Source organism: Bufo gargarizans, chromosome 4, assembly GCF_014858855.1.
Source record: "Bufo gargarizans isolate SCDJY-AF-19 chromosome 4, ASM1485885v1, whole genome shotgun sequence".
Taxonomy (NCBI): domain Eukaryota; kingdom Metazoa; phylum Chordata; class Amphibia; order Anura; family Bufonidae; genus Bufo; species Bufo gargarizans.
The window spans coordinates 303,027,187-303,042,208 of record NC_058083.1 but is presented as its reverse complement, the minus strand read 5'-3'; the positions used below and the strand labels follow the sequence as shown (position 1 = coordinate 303,042,208).

Sequence of the window (15,022 nt, the reverse complement as noted above, 5' to 3'; positions counted from 1 at the left end):
CTGTCAGCATTTTTTGTGAGGACATATCTAGTCTTAATTTTAACTGCACTAGAGTGTTTGAGATTAGAAAAACATGGTTGCATTGTTCCACAAACAGCACCGCTCTTCATGGGATGCATATGGTATTGCAGTTCGGCCTATGAATAAGGGTCATGCTGTTTTTGATAGAAAGCAGACACATTTTTCTAATCTCAATCCTAATATTAATATACAGTTTGTGTTTCACTGCGATACAGTGTGTCACTGCAAAAAAGAGAGAATTATATAAATTCCATGGCACTCCAATAGTTATGTTGCATATTAGTGATTTATTATATCCATCCAAATAAATATGCGAACAATGGCCAACGTGTCGGTCCAACCTGGACCTTATTCACGGCTGTAGTGTCCTGGTACAGATTTGAAGGAGAACGGTGTGCCTCAAATCTGTACCAGGACACTATGGCTGTGAGCAAGGTCCAGGTTGAACCGAAGCGTTGGCCATTGTCCGCATATTTATTTGGATGAATATTATAAATCACTAATAAGCAACATAACTATTGGAGTGCCGTGGTATTTATAAAATTCTGTCTTAAGATTCTTGTACCACTGAGCACCACCTTACCTACCTGAAGTGCCGACCAACTGTTTATCTATCAACTGCAAAAAAGGGGACTCTTTGACACTGGGATTATTCTGGTTTGGCAAGTTCGCACTGCACCTCTAAAAGTTTGTGAGGAGACTGGGCACCTGCTTTAGCTTGCTCTCAGTCAAATCTCCTTGTAGTGGGCCCTACTGTCAGCCACTGTAATGAATGTGTTTTGGCAGTCACTGATGGGAGCACTGTAGAAGATCTTGTCTGGAGTACATGGTGTACATGGTGAGGTTCTGCTGCAGTTTTTGGCAGGTGTCAAAAACCACACTGCAAAAACATATGCATTACTATATTGATTTGCTACTGTTTCGGGGTTTTAATGATCATCACCTGTAGTTGCCACTAAACCATGCCAAAACTACACCATGTGAATAGGGCATGACAAGAAGGTCTTTTTTACCATGTTGTATGTACAAATGTCTGTGTTTTTGCCCACTGGACAGTCAGATTTTACAGAACTCTATGTATAGGATATGATGGTTCAGTGAGCAGATAACACAGAGGTTCTGTACACACAGCACAGTACACGCTGCTTCCATAGCTTTGGACCTCGCCCAGGACCTTAGATACATGCAGAGCTCAGATTGCTGCTTCTGTACACTGGAAGCTTTTTGCCTTTTTAGGAAAAAAGTGCTTCTAGTAGCCTGAAAAATACAATACTTCAACTACATACATGAAGTATACAAAAGTACACGTGAAAGCACCCTAAGGAGAAAACAGGAATAATGTGATTCAACAATGTTGTATAATTTATAAGCTAACAGATCTTTGTTCATTTCCTCGTGGGATCTCATTAATAACATCTACATAAGTATTCCCTTATGTTTTAAGCCTTACTCTTTTGCTCTCAATGTTTTATGTGTCTATATACCGTAATATACATATTTAATTTATATGTGAAAGATATTAAAAATTTTCTAATCTGCCCCTCATTCATCTGCCATATACTGGAAAGAAGCCCAAAGCTATTTTTGAGCACCAACGACAGTGTCACTGCAAATAGTTTACTGATATAATGTTATATTGCAAGTTAAAGGGAACCGGTCACCTGGATTTTGTGTATAGAGCTGAGGATATGGGTTGCTAGATGGCCACTAGCACATCGCAATACCCAGTTCCCATAGCTCTGTGTGCTTTTATTGTGTAAAAAAAACGATTTAAAACATATGCAAATTAACCCGAGATGAGTCCTGTCCCTGACTCATCTCACGTACAGGACTCATCTCAGGTTAATTTGCATATGTATCAAATCGTTTTTTTTTGACACAATAAAAGCACACAGAGCTATGGGGACTGGGTATTGTGGATGTGCTAGTGGCGATCTAGCAACCCATGTCCTCAGCTCTATACACAAAATCCCGGTGACAGGTTCCCTTTAAATGTTATGATTTGTATGATTTGTTATACCTGTGTACCTAATAGCATTGTATGGTTTATCCTGTTAGGTTGCCAGGAGATGGACCTGGATCCATCCCCTGGTTAGACAGTTGCTGCTATTGGGGAAGGACTGCACTGTGTTATATGCCTCGGGACTGTGCTTTGTTATTGTCGGATGTACTATTGCTCTTAGTCTGCATTTTAGTAAAGACAGACTTATTTATTTGACTAAAGAGACCAATTGGACTAGTTATTGACTCTGCCAGTTGCCAACCATTGCACCTACTCTCCTGCCTTGCACCCAAACCAATGCCTAGCAACACGGACACCCCAACTACCAACAGACATGAGGAACAGACTGGTGCCCCAATACCAGGGTGTTCACTGAGGGTAGAAAGGGGGCATTTTACAGTCACTGTACAGCCCTAAGTAGTCAGATTCTATTAATGTATCAACTACAGCATCCCAAAATGTAGGACAGTATTAGGAATGCATTACAAACAGAACAAGTATAATACTCTATATAAATCTGTATAATGCTATATATAATGCACAAAGATGAAAAAAGTGGATGATACTTTTAATAATATTTCGATAAATTGGTATTAGTAAACATAATGCTTATATTCTCTTAAAGGGATTCTGTCACCTCCCCTAAGCCAAAAAACGATTTTAAAGCAGCCATGAAGCACAGCTTACCTGGATTAGGCTGTGCTCTTTTATCTTGCAATCCGTCCAGCAGTTACTGCAAAAAACGACTTTGATCGATATGCAAATGTGTCCTGAAGGTGCCCAGAGGGGCGTTTTTTTCTTCTTAGTGAGCCCAGTACCGCCCCTCTTACAGTGCCCAGCCCGCCTTCCTTGCACTGTCTAACCGCCCCCAGCCTGCCACAGCCTCTCCTCCCCCTCCCTCACGCCGAACGAACTCTCGCACAGGCGCAGTACCCACTGAGGGCTGCGCCTGTGCGATCAGCAGGAGACTGAGGGCAGGAGCTTCATCCTCGTCACTGGGCATGTGCTGAGCCCAGTGACGTCCGATGCTCGCTCTTCCCTCAGTCAGCAGGGAAGAGCGAGCATCGGACGTCACTGGGCTCGGCGCATGCCCAGTGACGAGGATGAAGCTGCTGCCCTCAGTCTCCTGCTGATCGCACAGGCGCAGCCCTCAGTGGGTACTGCGCCTGTGCGAGAGTTCGTTCGGCGTGAGGGAGAGGGAGGAGAGGCTGTGGCAGGCTGGGGGCGGCGGTTAGACAGTACAAGGAAGGCGGGCTGGGCACTGAAAGAGGGGCGGTACTGGGCTCTCTAAGAAGAACAAAACGCCCCTCTGGGCACCTTCAGGACACATTTGCATATCAATCAAAGTCGTTTTTTGCAGTAACTGCTGGACGGATTCAAGATAAAAGAGCACAGCCTAATCCAGGTAAGCTGTGCTTCATGGCTGCTTTAAAATCGTTTTTTGGCTTAGGGGAGGTGACCGAATCCCTTTAAGTCTTGAGAGTCCAAGATTTTGATATTGATGGCCTATCCTCTAGATAGTTCCTCAATATCTCATTGATTCCAGCTTACCATGAGCAGCGCCATACATTGGATAATAGCTATGCTTGGTGTTCCAGCTCAGGCCCTTTCCCTTACCTTACCTAGGCCACGTGACTGATGAAAGTGACGTCAGTGGCATAGGAGGCGGCCACAGCACTCATTGGAGCACAGTGACCTTTTCAAACATCTAATTGGTAAGGGTGCCAGGAGTTGGACCCTCACTGATCAGTTATTGATTATCTATCCTAAATATTACATATATATATATATATATATATATATATACACATATATACATATATATATATATATATATATATATATATAAAAATCTTGGGCAACCCCTTTAACACTCAAAACCCCAATACCTCTCTTGCCCAATGTTATACTCACATCAGAACATTTATTTTATTTTTTTAGAATATTCATTGTAGCCACAGGTTCACTAGTGTCAGAGAATGTCTCCATCAGTCATCTTCCTGAACCTTTGTAAGTGTGACATGAGGTTTTTGGGATATAAGAGGGTCATTTTAGTCACTTTTAAATCTTCACATACATTTTTAGTTACGTTAGGCTTTGTAGGAGTTGCCTGACTCCTGGATTTTTCTCAGCAAGGCCAGAAACCAGTAAATGTCAGGAAATTAAAACCTTCGGAATATAATTACTGGTAGAATTCTTCTGTGGCCAAATACTTTCATCTTATATGTTGAATGAGCCTTGGACACAATATAGGGAAGGAGCCTTGGAGAGCAGCCTTGTCTTTAGTATGAAATACTTTCTTATTGTTTTATACCCTCTGATTTTGCTGATCTGCTGTATCTCCAGTTTTGAAATACACTATACATGACAGGGCCTGGAGAGGGGTAGCCAGATTCAGTGGCTGCTTAGAGTGTCATGAAATGGTTGGGGGGGAGGGGGGGGGGGTGTCGTCACACAGGAGGAGTAATTTTTGATCAAATACGTTTTTCATGGAGTTTGAATTCGAAATGAAAACCTGAAGATGGAAGGAAATTATATTATTGCAGAATTTGGAAGGAGCAAATTACCTGGGGCCAGTAGTCATGATTACCGAGTGCAGGAAATACAAGCATATCCGGTAAAAGGCTATGAATAGTGGAGGTCATATTACCAATGATATCTATTACCAGTTTTGTGGACAACTCCTTCACAGGAACATGGGGTGGACTATCTCTGTGGAAGAGAAATATGACTTTAGTCGTATCTTAGACAATTCCATGCTAAAGGTACAGTTATACTAATTTAACTAGAAAAAACTCTTCCATTTGAAGATGGACACAAGAAATGTGTTGATGTAGAAATTCCTATCTTGATATTTTATGAGTTAAATAAACAGTTGTAGTAAACCTTTGGTCCCCAATACACATTAGTGTATCGTCGGCCAAGTCAGCTAACTATCACAGGTTCAGCCAACAATCTAATGTTTATGGGAAACTTTTGACTCTACTTCTACAGATGATGTCAGGGAAGTGAATCACTGGGCAAACTGAATATGTTTTAACAATGGCAGGAATGATTATTTACCCAGTCCATATCATGAAGTCAACTTTCTGTTCAGATGCTTTTATATATTGGATTGCTGATAAGATAAGTCCATATGGAGAATCACACATAAAGTCTCCAAAAATTCCAGGACTGGAGGCATTGGCACCCTTAGAAGACAAGCATACTTTGGTGTGGTCCTCAGTAAGATGATATGAAAAATCCAAATGAAGGTCTGAAATATGCCAAAACTGTCCTGTAAGTAAAGTAGAAAATAAAATCTATTATTTACTGAAACCAAAATGTTTTAACTATATTTTGAGATAAACAGCATTATGTGATGCACTGTGATATTTGGTTCTGCAGGGGAGGTATTGTGTGCAGCACTACGGTATTGCTGGCCCCATCTACTTGTGTTGTCCTTTGGACAATTTGCACCTGCCTACAACATGGGACCTCTTAGTTTTTTCCAGGGCCGCTTTAAGTTACCAGTTTGCCCCTGGTTAGTATAGCCCTTAGGAGGAGATGCTTTTTTCAGGGGGTAGGGTGAGTTTGGATGATTCAGGGTGTACTAGGGAGAAAGTGACTGCTCTTGCTCTCCAGCAGTTCCTTGATAGAACAATGGCATCCACGGGACCCCACATTGGTAATCTCAAACTTAGAAAGAACTTTTCATATGTTTTACATTGTATGGATACAACCTGAAAACTGGCATTGTGTCCATCGCTTGTACGGATACAGTCTGGTTGTCTTGCTTTGGGTACATGTGGTGGATGAAAACCTTGTGGTCAGTCTGATGGGATTTTGGAGGCACAGTCCCATGGCATCAGGTAGATGACTGCGAACAGCACTATATATCTCTCCTTGGGTGATGCTCAATCAGCTACAGATACTGTTTTTATTAGCTGATTTCTCTGTTATAAGGTCAAAGGGATGATGGCTTGTCACTGGTGTAAACAGGGGATGTGCTGCCCATATAATATGACCTTTATGTCATTGAGTGGCGTTCCTTATGTGCACAAAATCTGCCAGTGTAAAAGGAGTTTTTGTCAGCGGCATTGATCAGCTAATTTGGCGGGCTGATGTACTGTACTTCCAGCTTTAGATTGTTCCAGCACAAAGATAACAAGATTTAGATAACACAATAGGACAGTTCTGTTCAAGGATAAGGTCAATTTTGACCCACAAAAGAGAAGGCTATAATTTAACTCCTGCAAACTGACTTGGCATTGAAATGCTTTACTTTCCATGGCATATTATACTAAACTAATATCACTGAGCACTTGTGTTGCCCATCCATACAAACAATGGGATTGCAGTGCTCAGATGTTCCTACAACTCCCATAGAGTTTTTATGGAGAAGAGAGGTCACATGTTTGACTGCAGCTCCCCTCAAACTCCTCCAAACCCCCCCAAGATAAGGCCAGCTACTGTATTTACTGCATAGTACATGAGAATGTTTTTCACAAAAATGACGCTATGTTTTTGCACTAATAGTGAAGTTTAATATTTAATTATAGGACAGCTCTGTTAATGGAGGCAATCTCCTGTCCTTCAGATTGTGCCAGCCACATATCCCTTTCAAAGTGCCAGTCAGGGTAATGTCTTTAAAACCTATTGCCGGATTCTAGTTGCTTGCTTATCTACAAGCTTTAATAAGATGCTTATTTATAGCTTCATAATACTTTATAAAGAGCTTCCTGGTGACACAACAACTAGCAATGTCAACTGTCAGGATTACATTGTATGTGTGGATAGACTGATTGCTATAGAAACAGGACAATTCCACTGCATTATGTACTACTTTACATACTTTTTATGGTAATTCTGATCTTTGCATGATGTGTGTATAACTGTAGTTTGTGTTCTGGTCTATGTCAGGGTATGACCACATGGCTTGCGATGTGGCCGCATTACATATGAGTACCGTGCAGCCGTATGGGCCCCAGCGGGCTCTAATTAAATTAATGAAGACTGTATTGTTTAGTGGGTCTGATTTGTTAATGGCGGTATTGAAGGTGCCGCATGGCCATTAACAATATATATCCATGGAACAATTTGCTTTTAATTAGAGCTCACTGTGACCTGTACGGTCATGCGCAGCATGGCCACGTCACAAGAGCCACATGACCGCACCACGTAGGTCGTACCCTCAGTAGTACATACATTTAACATTATTTAGGCCTTTCCATTCTCCTGCTCCATTATAGGAGCAGGAGAACGGAAAGGACAGATTTGGCACATAACTAAGCCGAACGGAGCTCACGGGCCCCATAGATTATAAAAGGGTCCGTTAGGTTTCTGGAAGATTTTTGAAGCGGAAACAAAAGTTGTGCAAGCAGGACTTTTGTCTCTGGGAGAAGATATTTTCTGAACCTTTTCTGCAATGATAAGTTGTACCTGAATAGGTGCTCTTGCCCTTCTACAAACGTGATAGATTCCTTAAAGCTAAGACTGGCTCACAAGTTTATAAATTGTAGACACATTAATCTCCAGATGCCACAGATTACATTTTACTTCTAAGAGGCCATCAGCAGCAATTAAAGGTATAGAATCTTGCTTCCAATGTTTTAATACAAATGAAGAATGAGGGTAGTTAGTGTGGAAAGTCCAATTACTTCTCATTCCAAGGTCAATGTTGCTGTGCATGGAAATCCCAATCCTCTGGATTGATCATCAGCATCTGATTGGCGGGGGTCCGACACCTGGGACCCCCGCCGATCAGCTGTTTGAGAAGGCAGTGGCGCTCCAGCAGCACTGCGGCCTTCTCACTGTTTAGCGCAGGCCCAGTGACGTCACGACTAGTATCACTGGCCTGGGCGCGGCTAAGCTCCATTCAAGTGAACAGACACCACATAAAGTCATACGAATAGATGCTCCAGAATTGTTATTACATGGGGAACACAAATAGTTACTAATACAGACATGTCCAATGAACGGACATGTGCTCTTTAACCACATATATATGTATTTTCTTATGTAACCATATGAGGGATTATTTTTTATGGGGCAAGTTGTAATTCTTAACGGTACCATTTTGAGGTACACATAACTCGTTAATTAACTTTCATTAACTCTTTCTAGAGAGAATTAAAAGTCAGAACACTTAGGCTGGGTTCACACCTGAGCGTTTTACAGCGCGTTCCTACGCGCTGTAAAATGCTCAACAAGGAGAAACCAATGCTTCCCTATGGGAATGGTTCTCACCTGGGCGTTTTACAGCGCGTACGATAGCGCTGTAAAACACCCGACGCCCCAAGAAGTACATGAGCTTCTTTAGGGTGTCTTGTCGCGCGTTCCCGTACATAGACTTTCGGGAACGCGCGACAATGGGCGTTCGCTTGTCTCTGTATGCGCGATTGCAAACGCCGGTACAATCGCGCATACAGAGCGCTCCTTTCAGAACGCTCAGGTCTGAACCCAGTGTCAGACTTGGACTTCACTTAGAGACAAGTGGGGCAGTAGCAGGGCCGTGGGAATATCTTTCTATATTCGACTGTATCATAGTTTGCCTTAAACCAGGCATGCTCAAATTTGATATATTTGGCATTGCCAGGCATGCACCTAGCCTTTCTGCTGCCTGAGGCAAAAATGTAAATGGCACCCAATCCCTCCAGTCTACTGTTTAAGGCTTAAACAGTAGGACTGGAGGGATTGGGTGCCATTTAAATTTTTGCCTCAGGCAGTAGAAAGGCTAGGTGCATGCCTGGCAATGCCAAATATATCAAATATATGTATATTTTTTTCAAAACTTACTGCTACTCCTTTTGCTGCATTCCAAGATCCATAACATTTTTTGTTTTATTTCGGCAGGAATGTGTCAGAGCTTGATTTCCTGCTCTGTCCCAGGTCTAGATGCAGCACTTATTTGTATAGCTCTCCAGCCACTCACCCCTGTTGTGAGCGCTGCTCCCTCTAGGTCTAGGCGCAGCTTCCATCAGTGCAGCCTCTCTGCTGCCGACTCTGGGGGTCCATTCACACGTCCGTAGTTTGGGTCCGTATTCGTTCCGCAGTTTGTGGACCCGTTCACTTTCAGTGGGGCTGGAACGGATGCGATTCCACATTTCCTGGATCCGCATCCGCATTTTTGGGATCCCCGTTTTTTTCGAGATCCGTTGTTTCGGGGTCCGCAATTTCATTCCTGAAGGAAGTGGAGCATGTCCTGTTCTTGTCCGCAATTGCAGACCAGAGGAGGCATTTTCTATTGTGGTGTCTGTGATGTGCGGTACGCGGGTTGCGGATCGCACATCGCAGGTGTCAGTGTTTTGCAGATCCGCAATTTGCAGATCCGCAGGACACTTACGGACGTGTGAGTGGACCCTAAGTGTGAGCGTAGCTCCTATCGGTGCAGGCTCCCGCCATCAGTTTAAGTCCGTGTGCATCTGAATGTAGCGCACTGGAATCACTCTGGGCCGTTTGGCCTAAGTGTCTGCGCAACTCCGTTTGCGCAGTGCGGACTTGATGACGTATGTAGGAGGCGACAGGCATCAAGGTTTGACCCACCCTGTGGGTGTGTGCTAACTAAGGCAATAGGTCAAATCAGTTAGTTGCTGCCAATCTTACTGGACGAAGGTCCTGTCAATCATTAAACAGTGCATTTAACCCTCCAAACTTGTAGTGACACCTATTGCTGCCCATTTCCCCTGATGAAGCCAGAATACTGGTGAAACATGTCGGGGACAGTTGTAGTTTGCAGTTTTAGATTCAGTCTTCCACTCCATTGTGATCCAACTGAGTTCAGTCTGGCTGGACTACATCTCAATAGAGATAACAATCAAGCTATTCAGTTCAAACACAAGCTTATGGTGTGTACTATAGCTTGTAGGGCTATCTGTGGTCTGGCATCAAGCTGACCTCATGTGCATAAGGGGGTCATTAGCATCCCTCTGACAGTGGGTTGATGTCGCCTGTTCCCCACTGCTTTACACTGCCATACTGACAACAATATTCAGTTGGCAACAGCCCTGCACTAAGTAATACGGCATTGCCCTACATTACAAGTATTAGGGTGGGAGGTAGTGCACCCCTCCACGCCCGGTCATTGCCGTTCAACATCTCAATTCTCTAGTTGAGTGCTGACTGTATTTTTAACATAGTATTTTTTGGTTTGTAAAATAGTTAATAAAGGTAAATAAAATGTGCATGGACTGTGGTATTTGGTGTGGTATAATGTGCCACAATATGGTATTGATGGCCCTGGCTTCTATCAATTTGGACCCAACTACAAAATGGGGCCACCTTTTGTAATTTTTCCAGGGCCACTTTAAGTTCCCAGCCCGCTCCAGCATATACTGTATGAAACTTGCCTGTCATACTGATGCACAGTAACTGTTTCACTACCAGAAAGGACTAGCTATGCATGTTGCCGTAATGCACAGTGATGTACTCCGAGATACACTCTCCCTGCAGGCCAGGATATAGCTGATTTAATGCGTTTTGTGATTAAAATTGTGAAAATATTCAGTTAAGCATCCAAATCGAATTTTAGAAAATTTTGCTCATCTCCAGCTTCTATAATGCTGCTACTGTAGTACAGTGTATTATGCTGTTAGCAGAAATCTGACAGACAATCTAATAGGCTGTGCTAGCATGTACAGAAGGCAGACCTAGGAGCCTTCATTAGACCACTGGCTATAATTAGACAGCTCCACCCGGCTCAGGACAACCATTCTGGTCTAGACAGGTCTATCTTCACCCTGGTCAGGACTCCCATTCTGTAGTGTTGTAAAAAAAACGTACATGCAGGTTTAAAGCATTCACACTCGTGTTTGGTGCGGATTCGTCATGGATCTGCACAGACGGATCTGCACCGATAATACAACCGCATGCATCCATTCATTCAGAATAGATCAGTTTGTATTATCTTTACTGTTGCCAAGACGGATCCGTCTTGAACATAATTGAAAGTCAATAGGGGGCGGGTCCGTTTTCTATTGTACCATATTGTGTCAGTGAAAACGGATCCGTCCCCATTGACTTACATTGTGTATCAGGATGGATCCGTTTGCCTCCGCATCGTTAGGCGGTCACCAAAATGCTGCTCTGATGCATTCTGAACGGATCCTTATCCATTCAGAATGCATTAGGGCAAAACTGATCGCTTGTGAGAGCCCGGAAACGGATCTCACAAACGAAAACCAAAATGCCAGTGTGTAAGTAGCGTTAGAGACTGCCTTCAAAACATGTATGGGCAGTCACTAAAGCCCCTTGAAGAAAAATGTGTTCTAGATTTTATTTTTCAGATTTTGCCACAGATTTAAAGGGAGTCTGTCATCAAAGTTTCACCTTTTTAACCCTTCCCATAGCTTTCTAGCAGCCTTACAGTTAAAACCGGCAAAAAACGACTTAGTAACATATGCAAATGAGGGCTCGCAAGTGCCCAGGGGCGGCGTTACCCTTGTAGGTGCCCCGCTAGCTCAGCCTTATCGTCGCTTCCCCCTGCCCATTCTTTCCCTCTGCCCGCCCATCCTTTCCCTCTGACCGCCCATCTACTTACTTCTTGTTTCGCCGAGATCCTGCGCCTGCGCATTCAGTCCGTCGGCCGGCGCATACGCACTGCGATGCCCATTCCTTGTACAGCATCACAGCAATTAATGCGCATGTGCCGGCCGACAGACTGAGTGCGCAGATGCGGGATCTCGGCGAAACAACAAGTTAGTAGATAGGCGGTCAGAGGGAAAGGATGGGCGGGCAAAGGGAAAGAATGGGCGGAGGGAAGCGACGATAAGGCTGAGCTAGCGGGGCACCTACGAGGGTAACGCCGCCCCTGGGCACTTGCGAGCCCTCATTTGCATATGCTACTAAATTGTTTTTTACCGGTTTTATAAGTCCAGGATTGCTCATAAAGGTAAAGTTTTTATTAACTGTAAGGCTGCTAGAACGCTATGGGAAGGGTTAAAAAGGTGAAACTTTGATGACAGACTCCCTTTAAGGCATTGAAAAGGCTTAGCAAGATCAGTGGTGAATCTACTTGATGATTCACACAGATTTAAAAATAATTTGAAAATGCGCACTTACCCTCAGACTGTAAGTGACCCTATGTCTTTGATCAGCAGACATATTGTGCCATGAGAATGTAGATTACACATCTGCTGTGTAGACTTTCCGTATTTGTCTTATTTAGTAAGATGTTCATGAACCCACTCAGTTTTAAGTTTACAGTTTCCTGAATTGTCAGTAGGGAGATAACTGACCAGAAATGTTATGCTGACCACTAAAACATGAAGTGACTTGACATGCATAATATTACAGATGATAAGGATTTTAAAGGATTGTCTGTACTTTTCTAGAAACGGCGCCACTTTTGTCCATAGGTCATGTCTGGTATTGCAGCTCATCTTTAGTGAAGTAAATGGGCCTGAACTGCAATACCAGAAACAAGTGCGGCAATGTATATGGAAACAAAGCAGACCCTTGTTTTCTAGTCTAGACTACCCTTTTAAAACAACGGTTCTCACATTGTCTATGAGTTTTCTAAGGATACGGCCACACAGTCACCTTTCCTGATGTAGTTTTACAACTTTTTCTCTTTTTTTTTAATTCACTCCTGCTTTTGGCTTCCTAAACTGCAAACCCAAAGGTATGGCAGAACCCTATGAGAATGAGAGAGCTCCAGGATCTCAAGGGCAGGTGCATCTATACTACTGTATTTGAGATGTTCCTCAGCACAACAGTAAGAAGTAATTCAGGTGAACCTGCAGGTTTTTTGGGGTTGGCCAACTAGCTTGTGTGTATGGGGCCTGACAGAAGATGGAGGAGGAGACAGATAAGGCACTTTGAATTCCAAGAGATAAACTACCACTAGAGGTGTCTAGAAGTGGCTTACCACCCTCTGACCATAGACAACATATGTATGCTCAACCATAGGCCTCATGCACACGACCGTTGTGTGCATCCGTGGCCGTTGTTCCGTTTTCCGTTTTTTTCTGCAGGACACATTGACTTTCAATGGGTCTGTGGAAAAATCGGAAAATGCACCGTTTGGCATCCGTGTCCGTGATCCGTGTTTCCAGTCCGGGAAAAAAATATGACCTGTCCTATTTTTTTCACGGACAACGGTTCACGGACCCATTCGAGTCAATGGGTCCATGAAAAATCACGGATGCACACAAGATTGTCATCCGCGTCCGTGATCCGTGTCCGTTTTTTCCTATCATTTTAAAGGCAAACTTGACTTTGATTTTTTTTTTCATTTTTCATGTCCGTGGATCCTCCAAAAATCAAGGAAGACCCACAGAAGAAAAAACGGACACGGATCACGGAACAACGGAAACTGTTTTTGCGGACCGCAAAAAAAAACGTCCGTGTGCATGAGGCCAAACCAGGAGGAATAGTTGTTGCCCAAAGGTGTGTAGGCATTGAAATAAATGCGAAAGAGGTAGACCACTTAGCAAATGAGCAAAATTAGAGCAGTGCTGAGATCAACAATAGAACAGTATACAGTTTCAGGCCAAACATTATCCAGATGAAAGTTTCTGCTAGATAATGGTACATTGACTTTTCTGTTTTATGACATTGCTCCTTGTACAGGTACAAATATGCTTTTTCAGTTGAGAATGTGTTAGTTTTACACAAATACCTTTTTGTTTGTGCTGTAAACAGAGTACACAATCACACTAGTATGTGGTACTAAGTAACTTGAGTAACATGACCACTGACCAGCCTGGCTGCTGTACTGACCTGAGGCTTCTTGTTTACTGTAGTCTCCAGGCTTCACTGGATGGGCCGAGGTGGCCAAGGGGGCGAGTAGTATCAGCCAAAAACTGAGAGAGCTCATGTTGTTCTGCTGGAGATCTGCGACCTGAAGGCTATTCCTTCACATGAGTTACACTTATATACTTCCTTGTTTGCCAGTGTTAGGTATGAGTAACTTCTCCGGTTACAACAATTAACCTCTTCATGTGTGGTAGCACGTAGAAGCAAGACACCGCAGGAAACATGAAAGGAACACTACCTCATTTTTTTCCAAAAGTTTTGGATGACTTCTAGGCTGCTGAACTGACATTTACTTGACAATTCTAGCTTAGGGATACATCATGTGAAAATAAAAGATTGTGATGACTAGTAAGATACCTCTATACGTGATTATCAAAGGTATATGTTGGCGTATTCATGTTTTATAGAGAATATATCATGTATTTTTTAACGTTAGTTTCATTATGTTGATCACTCTGAATAAGAGAGTCCATGGGGGTCATTTGCAAAGACTCATGTTGTCCTGTGACCCCAGAGGATGGCGTACACCTGGTCATGAATTAAGCTTACGCTTTAGGCTACTTTCACACTTGCGTTCAGAACGGATCCGTCTGCATTATATTGTCAAAAAATGTCTAAGTGTGAAATTAGCCTGAACGGATCCGTCCAGACTTTTACATTGAAAGTCAATGGGGGACGGATCCATTTGAAGATTGAGCCATATTGTGTCATCTTCAAACGGATCCGTCCCCTTTGACTTACATTGTAAGTCTGGACGGATCCGTCTGCCTCCGCACGGCCAGGCGCTGCAAGCAGCGTTCAGGTGTCCGCCTGCTGAGCGGAGCGGAGGCTGAACGCTGCCAGACTGATGCATTCTGAGCGGATCCGCGTCCACTCAGAATGCATTAGGGCTGGACGGATGCGTTCGGGTCCGCTCGTGAGCCCCTTCAAACGGAGCTCACAAGCGGACAGCCGAACGCTAGTGTGAAAGTAGCGTTAGCTGTCTATCAGCCTAGAATGAAATCTACGTAGCTCGTAGTTGCCATAGATATCAGTCATCATTTATGCCAGAAAAATGATAAATGTGGCAGGGTCAATGGTTGTGACCTCGCCACAGCCCCTTGTCAAAAAGTAGCAAAGGTGGCGCAAACACGTCATTTGCACAAAAAATGGCATTTAAAAAGTTACAAATCCAATATTTGCAACTTTTTTTTTTCCACTGGAATACTGGCATAGGGGATTGGCAATGTATTCTTTTTTTTCTAGCGAGGAAGGCATAGAAAA

The 15,022-nt window shown here is 43.3% G+C and overlaps 1 protein-coding gene across 1 annotated transcript in view; it reads right to left on the bottom strand.

Annotated features, from left to right (window-relative positions):
* Positions 1–13,879, bottom strand: part of SMPDL3A (sphingomyelin phosphodiesterase acid like 3A) — a 35,699-nt gene extending 21,820 nt beyond the window's left edge. Inside the window, exons 1-3 of the mRNA XM_044289414.1 lie at positions 13,724–13,879; positions 5,087–5,300; positions 4,591–4,735 (exon numbers count right to left, since the gene is read on the bottom strand). Coding sequence (XP_044145349.1) covers positions 4,591–4,735; positions 5,087–5,300; positions 13,724–13,820 — 456 coding nt within the window. The 5' untranslated portion in view covers positions 13,821–13,879. The remainder of the gene's footprint in view (positions 1–4,590; positions 4,736–5,086; positions 5,301–13,723) is intronic.
* Between the last annotated feature and the right edge of the window lie 1,143 nt (positions 13,880–15,022).